At 48.2% G+C, this 20,017-nt stretch overlaps 1 protein-coding gene across 5 annotated transcripts in view; it reads right to left on the bottom strand.

Moving 5' to 3' along the window:
- Positions 1-20,017, bottom strand: part of zswim5 (zinc finger, SWIM-type containing 5) — a 64,439-nt gene that overhangs the window by 12,198 nt on the left and 32,224 nt on the right. For all 5 annotated transcript variants that reach the window (XM_042328780.1, XM_042328783.1, XM_042328781.1 and 2 more), the window contains exons 2-4: positions 2,855-3,211; positions 1,817-1,965; positions 1,122-1,272 (exon numbers count right to left, since the gene is read on the bottom strand). In XM_042328780.1, the coding sequence (XP_042184714.1) occupies positions 1,122-1,272; positions 1,817-1,965; positions 2,855-3,211 (657 nt within the window). The remainder of the gene's footprint in view (positions 1-1,121; positions 1,273-1,816; positions 1,966-2,854; positions 3,212-20,017) is intronic.

Here is a 20,017-nt window from a genome sequence, read left to right as displayed (position 1 = left end):
GATGTGTAGTTTGCAGTCATCGACCCCTTTAAAATGCCCTGATCAATACCAGGGAGGCTGAAAACCCCATTGATCCCAGCCCTTTTTCATGCAATCCCAATCGAGGGGAGTGCTTGGCCATGATGTATGTACTGCTGCACAGCCACCGACTGACCCACTGATATGGCCACACGCGTGGGGATTTAACAGGCAGGTCGCAGGTCGCAGTGCACACACACACACACACACACACACACACACACACACGAGAAAGATACCTCACATCACATGTACCATGGTGGCTTTACAGTTAGGTAATAGTTACACAGCTGTGCTGATCGAAGTGGTGAGGCCACATTCCGTTTGGAATTGCTCTTTGAGTAGCAAGGTTTTCCAGCTGTGTTTCAGGACCTGCCAGTACCCACAGTGCTTTGGACAAGGTTTTCCAGCTGTGTTTCAGGACCTGCCAGTACCCACAGTGCTTTGGACAAGGTTTTCCAGCTGTGTTTCAGGACCTGCCAGTACCCACAGTGCTTTGGACAAGGTTTTCCAGCTGTGTTTCAGGACCTGCCAGTACCCACAGTGCTTTGGACAAGGTTTTCCAGCTGTGTTTCAGGACCTGCCAGTACCCACAGTGCTTTGGACAAGGTTTTCCAGCTGTGTTTCAGGACCTGCCAGTACCCACAGTGCTTTGGACAAGGTTTTCCAGCTGTGTTTCAGGACCTGCCAGTACCCACAGTGCTTTGGACAAGGTTTTCCAGCTGTGTTTCAGGACCTGCCAGTACCCACAGTGCTTTGGACAAGGTTTTCCAGCTGTGTTTCAGGACCTGCCAGTACCCACAGTGCTTTGGACAAGGTTTTCCAGCTGTGTTTCAGGACCTGCCAGTACCCACAGTGCTTTGGACAAGGTTTTAAAATGGAAGCAAATCAATAATATCCAAGCAGCAATAAGACAGTTGGTCAGTTACCATTTCTATGAATACACTCTTCATAATGCATTATGTATGCATGTATGTATAGCCTTCTGCAATGCATTATAATGCAGAACATAGGGGCTAATAGCCACTCATAATCATCTAGAACTGTGTTCTATGTGAATTGGACCTCTACACTGTACATTTAAGAAAGTGAGAGGGTCTTACCCAATTCGTCCCATAGCTGCCGGCACTTGTCCGTCATGCCTGTCCCCTGCTGCCGCCACAGAGCGAGGCGAGGGTCGGCCATGAACTGTTCAGTGATTAGGGTCAACATCCTGGCACCGTTAGAGTCACGCATCCGCAGCATCTCCCGCACCTACAGAAAACATCCATTGACAGTAATATACAGTGATATGTTTGTTTCTTGTACCTTCTCCCCAATTTAGTGGTATCCAATTGGTAGTTAGAGTCTTGTCTCATTGCTGCAACTCCCGTACGGAGGCAAAGGTCGAGAGCCGTGCGGGCCTCTGAAACACAACCCAGCCAAGTCACATTGCTTCTTGACTCAATGCCCGCTTAACCCGGAAGCCAGTAGCACCAATGTGTCGGAGGAAACGTAGTATACCTGGCAACCGTGTCAGCGTGCACTGCGCCTGGCCCACCACAGGAGTCACTAGTGCGCGATGGGACAAGGACATCCCTGCCGGCGAAACCCTCCCCTAACCTGGACGATGCTGGGCCAAATGTGCGCCGCCCCATGGTTCTCCCAGTCGCGGCCGGCTGCGACAGAGCCTGGACTCATACCCAGAATCTCTAGTGGCACAGCCAGCACTGCGATGCAGTGCCTCAGACCACTTCGGGAGGCCCCATCCGGGATTGATTTTGATACTGAATGTTCAGACAGAGATAGACAGCCGTACCTTGGCAAACATGGAGTTGAGCTGCTTCCCAGAGCCGTAGTACCCTCCCTGGGACAGGAACAGTTTGACCTGCTCCCTGACCTGCTCCTCGTCCAGGTGCCAGCAGTTGTCGTCATCGATGCTGGCCCCTGCCGTGGGGTCCGGGGCCCCTGGGAAGACACACAGAAAGGCAATCTCAGACCAAAGACTAATTAAACACATAACCAGAAGCTAGGCTCCAAAAACATGCCTTATATCAATCCCGCCTCAAAACTAACCTCATAAGACATCAAACCAGGATTTTGTTAAACATTTTTCTAATTAAGCAAACACCTAAAGAACAGGAACAGAGGGTGAACCCTAGGTGTGGTGGCGTCATATAGGTAACCCCAACACCCATTTGATCTGCCTAGAACTACCAACTGAAGTCCTGCCAAGGCACTGTTGCATCCAAACGTTCACATTCCACAATCAAAGCCCCAACTCATAGCACTGACTCCCCACAGCAAACAACCTGGAAACTGGGAGATGGACTTCTTTGTTAAGAGGCTGGGGTGGGTAAATATTTAGAGAGTGATGTGGAGAGATGGCAGACTGCAGAGGTCCTCTGTTTTCCAGACTAGAAGGATAACAGGGGGTCATGCCAGGCTAAAGTAGTTTGCAACGTTAGAACGTTGGCTCGGGGTCTGACTGACTTTCTTCATTTTACTATTTTTCAGACTTTCAGAAATGCAAAGCACCAGCAGGCTGGGAGAATCAGACATCATACAGGCTGTTTGAAGCCTAGGAGTCCTCACTGCTGCTTTTGGTAGACTGGGCCCACCTTGCTGTTCAAGCCCACCAGAGGATGATTGAAGTAGAAACTAAGGAGTGTAAGGGATTGGCAGAGGCTCTGTGTGAAGCACAATATGTGGCCATCTTGTGACTTGTAGGTCCTAACGGCTCTGAGACCCTGGCGTTCTATAGGTCTACACACCGGTGCTAAATGTGAACAAACTCATCACCAAAACGTGAACAGAGGGACCTTATGTTATGTCCAACAACATGTGTCTTTCTTACCGTGGACCTGGTTGATCTCAGAGTTGGATGAGAGGATCTCGTCGGCCAGTTTCTGGGCGGTGGGCAGCACCTCTGTGTGGTGGGCTGTGATGAGGTACTGCACCAGCTTCTGTAGCTGGTCTCTGTTCATCTGGAACAGGGTCTCTGAGATGGGCAGCCGCAGCTTGACCTGCTCCGGCTTCCTGATGCGGTACAGGGACAGCGCCACCACGTGGGCGCAGTAGAAGATGTCGCGGTTGCCGCAGCCGCAGGTGACCGAGGTGATCTTGCAGCGGTCGAAGCTGATGGCCACCTTGTGGGTGACCTCAGGCTCCGACTGGGAGGCGGGCTCCATGACCGTGCCACTGAGGTGGAAACCTGGAGAGACAGAGAGAGAAGACTGGTGTCAGCAGACTTGATCAACATTTAAATGACGGCTGTGATTTCACACCTTCCCCTTTAGTTCAGATGAAGGACAGTTGTGACTCAGCACCCTAAAAAAAAGTCACATGAGCAATGAAGGGGTTATCAAAGCTTTCTGGCAACGTACCCACAAACCCATAGAAAGCATCCTGCGTAGCACTATGTGAGAGTTTTCTTTCATTGGTGCTCTCTTTGTAAAGGATAACTATCTACCCCAAAGCACTCTGGGATTAAGGTAGCAGTATCACAATCAGTTCACGGGACGGCAGAAGTCCAAGCCACGTAACACAATGGTCTTAGAATAATACAAACAGAGAGGGCAGATTATAGTTCATAAAGGGACTCGAAAAGAAATGGATTATCTTATCAGTTAACTACAAAAAGGGAGTAGATAAGATAGTGAAGTAGAAAGCTGATACTAGTTAAATACGTCTGGACCACATGAAACGGCTTTTCAAAAGGAAATGCTCCTGCCTGCTAGCTGGTGACATATTTGTGGCTTGAAGTCAGTCATTCGGTCTGTGAGGGCCAAAGGGAGGGGAGAAGGGGAGCGCATGCAGCAGGGGAAGGGAAGTGTGTGTCTGATAGAAAGTCTGGCAGCTCACTTTGACTGGTAAATTATTAATGATGGAGGGAGGCCCAGAGAGGGGGCTGGGAGAACAGAGATGGATTACTATATCACAGTACCACACTAAACCATAGCAACCAGGCCTGCTACAGTCACACACACACGTCGGGGGTATGTTCTGACCTTAAACACACTCTACTCATTTCATTTCTATGCTCACTGGCTGCATGGCTATGGTAACATACATGACTACCCATAGTACACACAGGACAGAGGGTACACTACACACACCATTGAGGATTTTATATATATATAAATAACTTAGTGAGCTCAGCAAGTCGAGGCTAAGCTAATTAACGGCAAATGGGTTCCTGTCTGTCTGGCTTCAGAAGATCACTGCTATCATAGTGAGTGAACTGTAACAGACCTGGAATGCCTAACTCACACACACACACACACACACACACACACACACACACACACACACACACACACACACACACACACACACACACACACACACACACACACACACACACACACACACACACACACACACACACACACACACAATTCATTCTAGGGTTAGAGTAGTGAGACAGGGGTGCCTCATAAGCATGAGTAAAGCCTGCCGTTCTCTTGCCAAGTCCCACAAAAGGCTTTTCCAGACGAGTTCTTCTGAGAAACTAGCCCCCCCTCTTACCCAGTTCTTTTTCTTCTCCGGGGAAAGAAATCCAACGTCCAATTTACTGCCAAGCCCTTTCAGGCAGAGCCAAAACCACAGGCCCATCTGATTAAGGGGAGTTTATGGTGATGTCTGTTTTCATTTTGATAAAAGAAAAGGAAAGCAAAGGGGCTACCCCTATGTGTCGCAAATTACTCGCAGCACAATGCAAAGTTCAAAGTGAATTTGGTGAAAGACAACAATGCATTGAAACCTCACGGCAGAGAAAATGGCGGACTTGTGTTTACCGCGTACATTTTTCTTCGAGGCATCGGCAATCAAATCTTGTACTGTACAAGTATGCTCTTGTCTATTTCCAAGGCAGTCTTGTAGAACTGGTGCCGTATATCAGTGTGACAGAAACAAGGGAACAAAGTAGTGAACGAGTAAAGATGTGGGACACTATTCTTTCTGATTATCTGCGTTTTTCACCAGATGAATAGACTCAACTGGAGAATGATGGTTCTCATGTTGGATTTGAGTTATTTCACAGCAGACCTACAGCACTTATGTCATCTCCTTAACCTACCTAATAATATTATAAATCTATGCTGAAACATTCCAACAATCCTAATGAACCCAGCAGAGACTAAGGGGGAAAAATGTAGTTACTAACAGGACTTTGCTCTCCTCATGGCAGCTCTGTTACAGCTCATCACCATGCTCCTCCTCATGTCAGCTCTGTTACAGCTCATCACCATGCTCCTCCTCATGTCAGCTCTGTTACAGCTCATCACCATGCTCCTCCTCATGTCAGCTCTGTTACAGCTCATCACCATGCTCCTCCTCTATGGCAGCTCTGTTACAGCTCATCACCATGCTCCTCCTCATGTCAGCTCTGTTACAGCTCATCACCATGCTCCTCCTCATGTCAGCTCTGTTACAGCTCATCACCATGCTCCTCCTCATGTCAGCTCTGTTACAGCTCATCACCATGCTCCTCCTCTATTGCAGCTCTGTTACAGCTCATCACCATGCTCCTCCTCTGTTACAGCTCATCACCATGCTCCTCCTCTATGGCAGCTCTGCTACAGCTCATCACCATGCTCCTCCTCTGTTACAGCTCATCACCATGCTCCTCCTCTATGGCAGCTCTGTTACTGCTCATCACCATGCTCCTCCTCTATGGCAGCTCTGTTACTGCTCATCACCATGCTCCTCCTCTATGGCAGCTCTGTTACAGCTCATCACCATGCTCCTCCTCATGTCAGCTCTGTTACTGCTCATCACCATGCTCCTCCTCTATGGCAGCTCTGTTACAGCTCATCACCATGCTCCTCCTCTATGGCAGCTCTGTTACAGCTCATCACCATGCTCCTCCTCTATGGCAGCTCTGTTACAGCTCATCACCATGCTCCTCCTCTATGGCAGCTCTGTTACAGCTCATCACCATGCTCCTCCTCTATTGCAGCTCTGTTACAGCTCATCACCATGCTCCTCCTCTATTGCAGCTCTGTTACAGCTCATCACCATGCTCCTCCTCTATGGCAGCTCTGTTACAGCTCATCACCATGCTCCTCCTCTATTGCAGCTCTGTTACAGCTCATCACCATGCTCCTCCTCTATGGCAGCTCTGTTACAGCTCATCACCATGCTCCTCCTCTATTGCAGCTCTGTTACAGCTCATCACCATGCTCCTCCTCTATTGCAGCTCTGTTACAGCTCATCACCATGCTCCTCCTCTATTGCAGCTCTGTTACAGCTCATCACCATGCTCCTCCTCTATGGCAGCTCTGTTACAGCTCATCACCATGCTCCTCCTCTATGGCAGCTCTGTTACAGCTCATCACCATGCTCCTCCTCTATGGCAGCTCTGTTACAGCTCATCACCATGCTCCTCCTCTATGGCAGCTCTGTTACAGCTCATCACCATGCTCCTCCTCTATGGCAGCTCTGTTACAGCTCATCACCATGCTCCTCCTCTATGGCAGCTCTGTTACAGCTCATCACCATGCTCCTCCTCTATGGCAGCTCTGTTACAGCTCATCACCATGCTCCTCCTCATGTCAGCTCTGTTACAGCTCATCACCATGCTCCTCCTCTATGGCAGCTCTGTTACAGCTCATCACCATGCTCCTCCTCTATGGCAGCTCTGTTACAGCTCATCACCATGCTCCTCCTCTATGGCAGCTCTGTTACAGCTCATCACCATGCTCCTCCTCTATGGCAGCTCTGTTACAGCTCATCACCATGCTCCTCCTCTATGGCAGCTCTGTTACAGCTCATCACCATGCTCCTCCTCATGTCAGCTCTGTTACAGCTCATCACCATGCTCCTCCTCATGTCAGCTCTGTTACAGCTCATCACCATGCTCCTCCTCTATGGCAGCTCTGTTACAGCTCATCACCATGCTCCTCCTCATGTCAGCTCTGTTACAGCTCATCACCATGCTCCTCCTCTATGGCAGCTCTGTTACAGCTCATCACCATGCTCCTCCTCATGTCAGCTCTGTTACAGCTCATCACCATGCTCCTCCTCTATGGCAGCTCTGTTACAGCTCATCACCATGCTCCTCCTCTATGGCAGCTCTGTTACAGCTCATCACCATGCTCCTCCTCTATGGCAGCTCTGTTACAGCTCATCACCATGCTCCTCCTCTATGGCAGCTCTGTTACAGCTCATCACCATGCTCCTCCTCTATGGCAGCTCTGTTACAGCTCATCACCATGCTCCTCCTCTATGGCAGCTCTGTTACAGCTCATCACCATGCTCCTCTATTGCAGCTCTGTTACAGCTCATCACCATGCTCCTCTATTGCAGCTCTGTTACAGCTCATCACCATGCTCCTCCTCTATGGCAGCTATGTTGCAGCTCATCACCATGCTCCTCTATGGCAGCTCTGTTACAGCTCATCACCATGCGCCTCCTCTATTGCAGCTCTGTTACAGCTCATCACCATGCTCCTCCTCTATTGCAGCTCTGTTACAGCTCATCACCATGCTCCTCCTCTATTGCAGCTATGTTACAGCTCATCACCATGCTCCTCTATGGCAGCTATGTTACAGCTCATCACCATGCTCCTCTATGGCAGCTCTGTTACAGCTCATCACCATGCTCCTCCTCTATGGCAGCTCTGTTACAGCTCATCACCATGCTCCTCCTCTATTGCAGCTCTGTTACAGCTCATCACCATGCTCCTCCTCTATTGCAGCTCTGTTACAGCTCATCACCATGCTCCTCCTCTATTGCAGCTCTGTTACAGCTCATCACCATGCTCCTCCTCTATGGCAGCTCTGTTACAGCTCATCACCATGCTCCTCCTCTATTGCAGCTATGTTACAGCTCATCACCATGCTCCTCCTCTATGGCAGCTCTGTTACAGCTCATCACCATGCTCCTCCTCTATGGCAGCTCTGTTACAGCTCATCACCATGCTCCTCCTCTATTGCAGCTATGTTACAGCTCATCACCATGCTCCTCTATGGCAGCTCTGTTACAGCTCATCACCATGCTCCTCTATGGCAGCTCTGTTACAGCTCATCACCATGCTCCTCTATGGCAGCTCTGTTACAGCTCATCACCATGCTCCTCCTCTATGGCAGCTCTGTTTGATGTAACGGTGAGCAATCGAAGTGGACGACATTAGAGTGGACAACACAGAGAAGTGAGAGGAGGTGACTAATGCGTTTTAATTCTCTGTCTCACAGCTCTGAAGAGATGGGATCCAGCCCCCAGAGAGCTGATGAGAGGAAAGAACTGCTGCACTGAAAGGTTTTGTTTACAGAACAAACGTGATCTTATGACCTGAAGCATGTACATGGAATACTGCTGACGGCCATCACTGTCTTTGGCAGTTGCACAAGAAGATACGTGCATGGGGTTTAGAATCATATCAAGAGGTCTCTTTAACTAGAAAAAAACACATGGCCTGACAACAATAAGTAGAGTACCGCTACAATGTTCCACCTATGCAGGTCTTCTACAGAATCATTAGTTAGATCCAGAGGCCTCTCTCACCTCTGTGGTCAGTCAGTGTATGCAGAGTGGGTGCAGACTGCAGTAAGGGGCCCGTGCTGGGGGTGATGACTAGGAGGCCCAATCTCTGTTCTGCAGTGGGTCTGAATCTGACAGTTGCTGCAGTGCCACAGCCTGCTGCTGGGGTTATGAGGGGCAGGTAGGGTGGCTCCTCATCTCCTTTCACACTTCTCCCTTCAGTAGAGAACCAGGCATCTGCCGCTGATGGACGTGAAGGGTCCTCCTCGCCTTTCAGCCAGGGGCTCCCATTTCAACCCAGCCACCCCAACCCCCGCCCCCTCGGCTCGTCTTTTGTTGGCCGGCCACGATGCCGAATGTGATCCTGCCGTCCTTTTCCACTGCTCTTTTCTTTATGGTCCGTCTCTAGAAGCTCAGAGAAATGGAATCCCCCTCTTCTTTCAATCCTCCTTCCTTCTGCACTGTGTGTATGTGTCCTGCCTGTACCTGGCCCAGACCCTGTAAACACTGATGCTCTTCTAGATGAGGTGTGTGTGTGTGTGTTGAGGAGGGTCGTCAGCAAAAGGAGTGTAGGTGACAGTTCAGTCACAAGGCAAGGCACTGCTGCATCGGTCGGTCGGTCGGTCAGTAGTAATCAATACACTGCCACTGCTAATATGGGTCAGACTGTCACTCCGCAGCAACTATCAATTGGCTCCTTGAAGAGTCCCAGCAGGATGCCATGGCCAGCGAGGCATAGAAGAGGACAGCTGATTTTGGAGGTTGGGGAGGGAGGGCGAGGAGCAGGAAGGGGTGAGGGGGAGGAGGGACCATGTGGCATAATGTGTAACGTATACAAGCTTGTGCGGGTCGGACCAAAACAGCACAGAGAGAGAAGTGGCTACAGAAAAACAGGTGAGGCCTGCGTCAGAGACCGGGCCAGGGCCAGCAGAGTGCAGATGAATTAGCGTGGCGCCCGCCCTAGTCACTGCAGCACTATCTACAGTAAGAGGCTCTTGACACTGCAGTGTAAATCACCAGCTCCCTGAACCTCCCTTTTCTCTTTGCCAGAACACTACTGGGGCTGTGATATCACACGATAGACGTCCCTACCCTTCTCACCACACTGGCTTTGTTCATTATGACAGCGATATGCAAAACCATCACAGCAACACAGTTAGATATAGCATTTCTTATCTTTGGTTATTCGGTTCTGTTGTAATCGAGGGGCCGGGTGGGTAAAGCCCCTAAACAGATAAATGAATGTATGGTTCTGGGAGCGCTGCCAGCCCCACAAAGCTGATTTGATCCTGAGCAGAAGCACATGGCTGTCTGCCCCTGGGGAAGAGCTGTGAGGTGGGGGAGGAGCTTGAAGCCTGCATATGGATGCTACATGAACAATATGACTGAGTCAGGGGAGGGAGGGGGTTCCTTTCATTAATCTTACTCTACACTTTATACTATCCATCCATCCATCCATCCATCTCAAGCGACTTGGTTTAAGCCTCTATAGGTAAAACGAGTCGTGATATGTCTGAGTAGGAGCTAGGCGGAGTTAGGCAGTAAGACATTGAGACGGCGGAGATCAGCTCATTGATCCGTACGCTGCAGTGTCTAATAGTCATAATTAATCTGAGGGGGATGCTGCTAATGTAGCTCCCTCAGCCTGGGCTTTTAGACTCCTCCACCAACCATCTGTCTGCTCGCTGGATGCAGCGGTGAGGTTATACACGTAGGCCTTCCATAGCAGGTGAGCGAGGAAGGGAACGAAAGAGATGAGGGAGAGAGAACCCCCTCATTTGTATTTATTAAGGATCCTCATCAGCTGCTGCCAAGTCAACTCTTCCTGGGGTCCAAACTAATTAAGGCAAAAACAATAAAACAGTGGATAACATTATTACACCACTATCTAACATACAACATTAGTAATACCACCATTCATATATATGTGCTCCCTCCCTCACCGCTCCACTCACTGGGTCTGCACCATCTGCCACTCCGCCGACCCTCCCACGCGGGACCCGCCAACCAATCAGAGGGCAGTCCCTCCCCACTCTTAAACCATTAACCTCTAATCAGCCGTGGAGGCTGAGCTGGAGATCTGTATGGCAAGCAGGCAGGCAGACAGGGAGCTGGGACAGGGCCAACACAGCACACACAGTACAGCCTAGGACCCCCCTCTCTCTACCCAGCCTACCCCAGCCCAGCTTACCCCAGCCCACCCTCCATCTGTTCCAGCAGCAAGGAGGTTAACACAGCCACCCCTGCCCCCCACCAGTCCATCTCCACACAACATGCATGTATATGTACATTCAGCATCACACAAGGCCCCGGCTCCACTGATCAGATAAAGGCCTGATTCATTCATTTGCGGTTTCCCAACAGCACCATCATGGACCCAGCACTGGGAGCCATGTGGGGAATGCTCTACTGGAAGTGAATGGTGGAAGATGGTGTGTGTGTGTTTTATGATCATGCTTTGTAATTGAAGTATTTTGTGTTGATGTGTGTGTTTGTATTGTGCAGGGCTCATTGAAAAAAAAGACACTTGGTCTCAATGGCACCCTGTTCAAATAAAAAGGTTCATATTAACATTTTATCATGATCACATTCAATTTATTTCTGATTCGTTGCAATTATATGGCATGGAACAGAGGGAAAAATGTTTAATCAAGTCCCTTTCACTGGGCGTCCCTTAAAACACAGGCACTGCCGTCTATGGAAATCTAAGATAAGATGTCTCAGCCAATTTCCAATTACCTTGTGATGTGTATTAAGCTTGTCGGCTAGTGGTTGGGTTGGTAGCATTAGCATTAGCTAGCAACGCAGCACAGGGGAAGATCAGAACAATCGTTCAGCACCTGATGCAAACCAGACCTGGCTGAAGTCTATTCTACTGCTGATCATTCATAGATGCAGGCGGGAGAGAAGTCTTAGAGGAAGAGAGAAATATGAGAGCTAGAGGGAGGCAGGGTAGCCTAGTGGTTAGAGTGTTGGACTTGTAAACGAAAGGTTGCAAGATCGAATCCCTCAGATGACAAGGTAAAAATCTGTCATTCTGCCCCTGAACAAGGCAGTTAACCCACTGTTCCCGAGGCCTCCATTGAAAATAATAATTTGTTCTTAACTGACTTGCCTAGTTAAATAAAAAGTACATTTTTGTTTAATAAAATAAAAAAAGAGCAAGCGAAGTTCAACGTCTTCATGCCTGCCATACAAAATACAGAGTTGAGACAGCATATATTCAATCCCCTTTCCCCAACCAATTAAGACACTGTAGTGGGGCAACAACGGTGAAGGTTCCTTGTGTGTTGGAGGTCAATTTAATTCCCCTTGAATGGCGCTGTGCAATCAGAGAGCAAATGGGGGAAAAAATGTCAGTTTATCCAATGTTCCTCGGAAACAAACACCTGGGTTATTCCAATCAATGCACAGTACAGCACTTACAGTGCCTTGGTGGTGTGTACAGAAAGCTGGCCAGCCTTCTCCTCCTCCTGTGTGTGTGTGAGCAAACATCTCACCCAAGGCCAAAAAAAAAGAGCAAAAAAAAGATGGAGATCTGGTGTTTTGCAGCCTTTGTTTGCGTACCTCGCATTGTGCCTTGGCCTTGTGTGTGGAGGGACAGAGCCGCGGTTAGCTGAGGGGCAGCTAGGGTGCAGAAGAGAAGCTGACAGCTCCCAAAAGGTCACAAAGCCGCATTTATCCCCCAATTACTGATAGATCAGGCCAGCTCAGCCCCTCAACACTACCCTGCCACGATGCTCATGTCAACCGCCTCTAGTCTCTCCAGTCTCTACAGAATGGCCCCTAAAGCACCCATCTAACACAGGATCGCTCATCTTTTAAGGCATGTTGGCCTTCTGTCATGCGTGCCCTTAAAAATGTAAGGATTCCTGTTTACTATGCAAGCACGCACAAAACCATCTGCCGCCATCTTGTTGTGATTGACAAGGAGCAGTCAAAAGAGGCATTGTGCCGCTCTAAGGCGTGTTTGTTCTTGAAGCACGGTCTGCAGAACTAGATAACTGAGCATTAAGAGGCTTATATTTCATAAAACTCACAGAAGCAAAACACTGCCATCAACGATGTGAAAATGTGCAAAGAATGGCAAAGTGACTAAAGACAAACAGGCTCTGAAGTTAACATGTGTTCTGTTGACAAAGCAAAACATTTGTTGTGCAAATACACAGAGCAAAAAAACATCACGAACACCTTCCTAACATTGAGAAGCGCAATGAGCCCCCCCCCCCCCCCAGTTGTGTCAAGTTGGCTGGATGTGCATTGATTGGGTGGTGGACCATTCTTGAAAAACCCAGCAGCGTTGCAGTTCTTGACACACTCAAACCGGTGCGCCTGGCACCTACTACCATACCCCATTCTAAGGCACTTGAGTATTTTGTCTTGCCTATTCACCCTCTGAGTGGCACACATACACAATCCGAGTCTCAGTTGTCTCATGACTTAAAAATCATTATTTAACCCATCTCCTCTACACTGATTGAAGTGGATTTAACATCAATAAGGGATGATAGTTTTCACCTGGTCAGTGTATGTCAAGGAAAGAACTGGTGTTTCTAATGTTTTATACACTCAGTTTTATCATCTCCATTTCTAACTAAAGTTAGTTACCTTGAGTTGTAAACCAGTCTCAGATGGAAACAAACAGAAGTAAACTTCAAGGAAGGACAAGAACCTTATAAGAAGCTTAGAAAGTCTAAATATACCGGGAGATTGTCGAGACTCCAACCTCATCCTCACCCCACCTCACACGCCAAACCATTTATCTCGCACAACAACGGCCATAATGACACAGCAGTTAAGATGTACGACTGAGGTGAGATGACATCTCCATTGGTCCAATAACAAGCTAGCAGTCTCCGATCCGCAATTGGGCTTCTGGTCGACGTCATAAAATGCTCATCAAGCCAAGCAGAGCATATGGACAATGACAAAACCAGAGGGCCTGAAAACAAAGGATGGAGCTTGATGTGAAGCTTTGTCTTGCTTGCATTATGATGCTGCCTGGGACCTTGAAGGTGAGTTGTGTTCTGTAAAGACAGGCTTCAGATCAGCAGAAGCGAGGCAATGTAATGGCGGCATCTCTAATTACCCCTCCTCCCCTTATTCCTCCTCCAACTCAAACCCCTCCATTGTCTGCCCCCTTCTCTAGGCCGTCTTCTTTCACCCCTCCCTTCCTTCCTTTCTTTCTTTCAGGGGACTGCCTTGCCTTGTGAGCTGGCACGCACCCTGAAAAAAAGCCCAATGATGCGCTCGCTCCCCGCTCCCCTCCACATGCACACAGTGCAGTCTTAATCTCACTGTGACCTGCTTTACTCCCCCTGCACCGGCTGCCCACTGGGCCCCAGGATTCACAGGGACCCTTTGTTCTCGCCGGGTCTGTCTAGGCCTCAGGCAGAGGCCTGGCCTGCCATTGTTGCCCACAAAGCCTAAACAGCGGTTAGCAGGCGTCAGCTTGGAAGCAGGGCCTTGGAAACCACTGCTGCTGCCACTGAGATGCTGCATGGCAAAGAAAGAGAAGGAGGAGGAAGAGGAAGAGAAGAACAGAACAGAAATAAGATATGCGGTGCCAAAGGATATTGATGGCGCTCGGAACACAATCCCCCACGGTTACCTAGCACTGCGGTGAAACATTCCAACAGTAATTCCGCAGTCACTTAACCGACCTTACATCTCGTTGATATGACGCCAGTTTCAGTAAGTGAAATATCAGTCTCTCTTCGGCAGAAAACACGGAGTCCACAATGTAAAAATGAGAACAGCGAACCCAAAAAAACAAGTCAGCTCAATAACCTGGGGGACATCAGCTCATTCAGGCCCACACCAAATAATGTCAAGCGTTCACACATGCGCATGCAGCAGAATAAAAGGCTCAGTAAACAATACCACAATGCAGTTTGGCTCTGCTATGTTTACAAAGAAAAGGCCCTATCCCTAGACAGCCATGATTCATTCACATGGCCCTGACACTCTGAAAAGAGCAGCTCACCAGTGACAGCCCCTCTAAGGCAAGCGCTGAGAGACACATAAAGCCAGCCCACTCAATGGACCCACATTCTAAAGTACCAAATTCCATCCGGACAGAGGGACGGTCATTAGTAGAAACTAGCCTGCATGGAGACAGAATTCTCTGTCTACCTTTGTGTCCATCTACAAAGTCCTGTGGAATCGGTCCTTCGATTTCCCCATTTTCATACTGACCCAACATTCAGAAAACATTGTGAACAAAAGTCCATGAGACATGGACAAGGAGCCTCACAACACCCACAGAGCTCGTGAGCCTGGGCCATGATACGAGTTTTGGGTGGTATGTTGTCTAGGTTCTTACTCTTTCGTTCTCTGTCCTCCTTTCCACATAGGGCGCCTCTGCTTTGTAGGCGGTCTATGGGTAAATAGAGCCTTTCCATGGCACTCCATTCACGGCAGACAGAGGCCATGTCATCAGGGGTGGCAGATCGAGAGTCAGGGGGTGGTATGTATTCAGTGCCCATTAGGCTGCGATGCATGTATTGATAGGCACACCCCAAAAAACAATAGGCCAGTGGAGAAAGACAACTTCAGACTAAACCAACAATAATGCAAGCTTTACAATTCTGGATGTATAGACAATGGGTGCCAGTAAAAACAAGCAGGGCCAGTGTTGAAATCCAAGAGCTGAGCAGTGTGTATCATGCTGCAGGGAGGGAGGGGGAGGGACATCATTAGAAAAGCTAGAACAAGTGCCTTTTATCATTTGACTAATTCAAATGTGCACTGCACTATACACATCCAGCACCTAACATTCTCCATTCTCTCCACCCGTACTCCAATGTACACAAAAGTATGTGGACACCCCTTCAAATGAGTGGATTTGGCTATTATTTCAGTCACACCCATTGCTGACAGAGGTATAAAATTAGACACACATTGGCAGTAGAATGGTCTGTACTGAACTTTCTGCCCTGCTAGAGCTGCTCCGGTCAACTGGAAGTACTGTTATTGTGAAGTGGAAATGTCTAGGAGCAACAACGGCTCAGCCGTGAAGTTATAGGCCACACAAACTCACAGAACAGGGCCGCTGAGGGCTGAAGTGCTTAGCACATAAAAATCATCTGTCACCATTGCAACACTCACTACCGAGTTCCAAACTGCCACTGGAAGCAACGTCAGCACAAGAACTGTTTGTCGGGAGCTTCATGAAATAGGTTTCCATGGCCGAGCAGCTGCATACAAGCCTACGATCACCATGTGCAATAACAAGCGTCGGCTGGAGTGGTGTAAAGCTGGACTCTGGAGCAGTGGAAACACGTTCTCTGGAGTGATAAATCACACGTCACCATTTGGCAGTCCAACGGACAAATCTGGGTTTTCGGGGATGCCAGGAGAACGCTACCTGTCCCAATGCATAGTGCCAACTGAAGGTTGGTGGAGGAGGAATAATGATCTGGGGCTGTTTGTCATGGTTTAGGCTAGGTGAATCTGTTCTTCCAACATTGCGGTAACAGTTTGGGGAAGGCCCTTTCCTGTTTAAGCATGACAATGCCTCCGTGTACAAAGCGAGGTACATACAGAAATGGTTTGTCAAGATCAATGTGGAAGAACTTGACTGGCCTGCACAGAACCCTGACCTCAATCCCATCCAACACCTTTTAGATGGATTGGAACACCGACTGCAAGCCACGCCTAATCACCCAACATCAGTGAAGTGGTGGAGAAAGTACCCAATTGTCATACTTGAGTAAAAGTAAAGACACCTTCATAGAAAATGAGTCAAGTTAAAGTCACCAAGAAAAATACTGCTTGAGTAAAAAAAAGACTGAAAGTATTTGGTTATACTTAAGTATCAAAAGTCAAAAATAATTTCAAATTGCTTATAATAAGAAGAGCAGACAGCACAATGTTTTTTTTTTTTTTACAGATAGCCAAATGAAGTATTTTGTGTTTAGAGAGTCCTCCAGATCAGAGGCAGTAGGGTGACCAGGGATGTTCTCTTTCCTGTCCTGCTAAGCTTTGAAAATGGAACAAGTGATTTTGGGTTTCAGGGAAAAATGCATGGAGTAAAAAGTACATCATTCTGTTTAGAAATATAGTGAAGTAAAAGCCAAAAATATAACTAGTAAAATACCTAAGTATTTTTACACCACAGCATCAGTGCCCGACCTCACTATTGCTCGTGGCTGAATGGAAGCAAGTCCCCGCAGCAATGTTCCAACATCTAGTGGAAAGCCTTCCCAGAAGAGTGAAGGCTGTTATAGCAGCAATGTTCCAACATCTAGTGGAAAGGCTTCCCAGAGGAGTGAAGGCTGTTATAGCAGCAAAGGGGGAACCAACTCCATATTAATGCCCATACTTTTTAGCCATGTAGTGTATCTCATTTAAACTGTACGTGAAGAGAATGGACATTGATACAAGTGCTTTAAAAATGGCCTTTGGCTTCATCCAGCGGGAGCGTTTGAGTAGCTTTTGGACCAGCCTCAGCCTTCTCTCACAAAGAGAGCTTGATTAATAAGCATGGCTCCTTTTCCGGAGAGCAACAGAAAGGAAAAAGCCGTCTGAAAGGCACTTAAAGACAAATTATGTAGATTTAAAACAGTGCCTTGGTCACCAGGGATGCTGGGGTGAATATTCATAAAGCCGCACTCCAGACTGGTTAAAGAGCCTCGCCTACCAGAGGACACCGCACAGAGAGACGGCCAACCAAACAACTCCTCTGAGTTGGCTTGAACCCGCCTCCTCTCCACTGAATAATTAAATAGACAGAATGGCAGGAGAAAAGTTTGTCTCTTTAGCATGCAATAACCTTCTGTGCTTAAAGACCCATAGCAATCATACTGCGGTGGATGGAGATGTATTCCAGCCAGTGTCACACAGACATAAGCCCCGCCCCAAAGGAAGTGGCATCAGAAAGGCGGAGGACTTTGATATTATTGAAAGGTTAGGCTATTACTAGTCGTCATCCTCTTTTTCAAATACTTAAGCTCTCTGAGGACTAGTAACTAGTAATAACCTTCACTAGCTTCAGGCAGCAGCAATGTGGTTTCCTTCCAGTGCCTTAAACCACAGTGGCTCATCTCATCAACATGGCTTAGTTACAATACAGGCTGTTCGGTTCACCTCCTCCCAGTCCCTCCTTCCCTCCTCACATCAAGGTCGTTGCCATCACAAAAAGACAGTGAACGCTAACAACAATGTTTGCCGTGGACTGAATACTGAGCATGGTAAAACAAAAGCATGGGCAAGCGCCAGCTGGACCCGCCTGACTTGGCACACGTCACCGTCCGTCCTTGATTGAGTTAGCTGGGCAATACAGCAACAACTCTCCAGGTACATAAATGCCCTGCTTTTCAAAAGGGTCCTCGCTCAAATAAACCTTTTCTTATTTTCCTTCCTTGTGAGAAGTGAGGATGTTTTTCAATTATACATTTTTTTTCTTTACCCAAGTGAATGAATAAGAGGAAGTCAAAACAAAGGCTTTCGTTTGGGCTCTGGGCTGACTAGCTGCCCCTTTGTTAAAAAATGTATGTTTTTAAACCTCAGACTAGGACCTGGCCGGCAGTTAGACAAACACTGGCCATTCCAGTAAACACAACACAGCTAATAGTACTACACACTACTACCAGCACCAGGCAATTAAACGCACCACACACACAGTAGAGGACTATGCTCACGAATGTGGTTGTGAATGTAGATTATGAAACAACTGCGAGGTAACGAATGCCAGGAAGCTCCACCTTGAACAGATTTTCTGTCTGTTCAGACATATCGCCTGGAGAAGAGAGCCAGGGTAGGGTTACTATGTGAAATGAGGGAGAAAAGGTTGATCCCACAACTAGATTAAACATCTGCTATTTCGCAAAAAAAGATATTGACTTATGGGTAGGAAAGAAAAAATGGAATTTGTTTAAGGGGGAGATATAGACAGTCTGAACTACCACACCACATGGGGTATGGAGGAGTGTGGTAATGAAAAGTGATTGTTTCATCTTTCTCCTGCCCCCCCCCACCCACAGCCCTCCAGAATAGAAAATGATGGGCATGGTTGTAGCAGCAACAGTAGCTGCCTATCTATTTAGCCTGACTACAGGCAGAGAACAAAAGAGATGCTCCGTTCCTTACTCAGCAGGAGCTGTCTGCCAGGGACCAGTGGAGTCAGGCAGGGGGTAGAGGGGATGCAGGGTGGTGGGACACCCCCCTACCCAGGGCCACGTGCCAAACACAATGACCTACAGAGCTGCCAGGGCACTGGTTGGGTGGGTGGTGGGTGGGTGTCTCCTGGGCGTGTGTGTGTGTGTGTAGGAATGTGCATGCTTGCATTCCAAAGTGGTATGCTGCCTCCCTCGCCACAGCAACAGCGAGAGGAGAGTTTGGACTTTGCTGAAACCGAGGGAGCAAACAGAGCAGAGTAGGGAGAGAGAGACATCAATGGATGAAACTGGGCACTGAGCCAAGATCCGGCATTACAAAACAAAGAAGAAGAAAAATGTAGAGAGGGAGAGAAAGGGGCAAGAAGCAGTGTTCTAGTCTGTTGTGTATCAGGGGGTGAGGGCAATTCAATCATCACTAGTCAGAGGTTAAGGGTTGCTCTCTGGTGGGCTATAGGGGACGGCTGGCAACACAGCCCCTCTACACAGAGAACCAATAGGGCCATGACACTGACAGGCCACGACTGGAATAGGAACAACAAACTGAAAGAGGAAATACAATAGAATAACAACGTACAGTGCAGAGTACACCGTTCTAAAACTACCTTGCAGCACAACCCAATGTTTTCAGTATTTTGACCCAAACTCCTTTGTGAAAACGCAGTAAAGATCATCTCAGCCAATCTCTCCACCAGGCACCATGGCAGACAGTCAGTTAGCCTCCTCCAGTAACAAGTTGTTGCAGTAGCTATTAATTGGCTACTCTTTCCCCCCCGTGTCAGGCATTGGAGGCATTGGGAGGCAGGGAGCAGGCAGCAGTAGCACTCGTCGAACTGGGTTTCATTAGCCTCTGCAGTATCTGACACTTCAGATGTGCTGACATCAAAACCACACAAGGGCTAGCTACAGCTGCCTGCCAGACCTGGCCAGCAGCACACAGCTAGATTAGAGGCATGTGGGATAGTAGACTACAGAGCGGCTCTATCGGCTGCAATCAGGTCAACCCTGGCTCTCACACTTAAGACACAGACCTACACACTCATATTCTAGGGAGAAAAAATGAAATCACGCCACAGGCCCAACCAGTTTAGATGTGCTACACACCTTATCCTCTCTCCCCCTCTGAACAGACAGACAGACAGACAGACAGACAGATGGTGAGTAATGGTCAGACCACTAGACTGACAAGTATTGACATATAGCTTTGGAGGAGGATTATCCTACCTACTGCTGAGCTCTTCTGCACCTCAGCCCATAGACTGAGAATCTAAGTAGGCCTTCTTAGAACAGGCCAATGTCTAAGAATAAGCTTTAGTCCTAGAAGTGCAAATCACCCTCCAAAAATAGGGGACATTACATGTCTATTTGGGTTGCATAGCGTTAATTACATTATCAGTCCCCGGTATGTCTACTGGGTA

Source organism: Oncorhynchus tshawytscha, linkage group LG10 (assembly GCF_018296145.1).
Source record: "Oncorhynchus tshawytscha isolate Ot180627B linkage group LG10, Otsh_v2.0, whole genome shotgun sequence".
NCBI classification, from domain to species: domain Eukaryota; kingdom Metazoa; phylum Chordata; class Actinopteri; order Salmoniformes; family Salmonidae; genus Oncorhynchus; species Oncorhynchus tshawytscha.
This window is presented reverse-complemented; position numbering and strand designations above follow the sequence as displayed.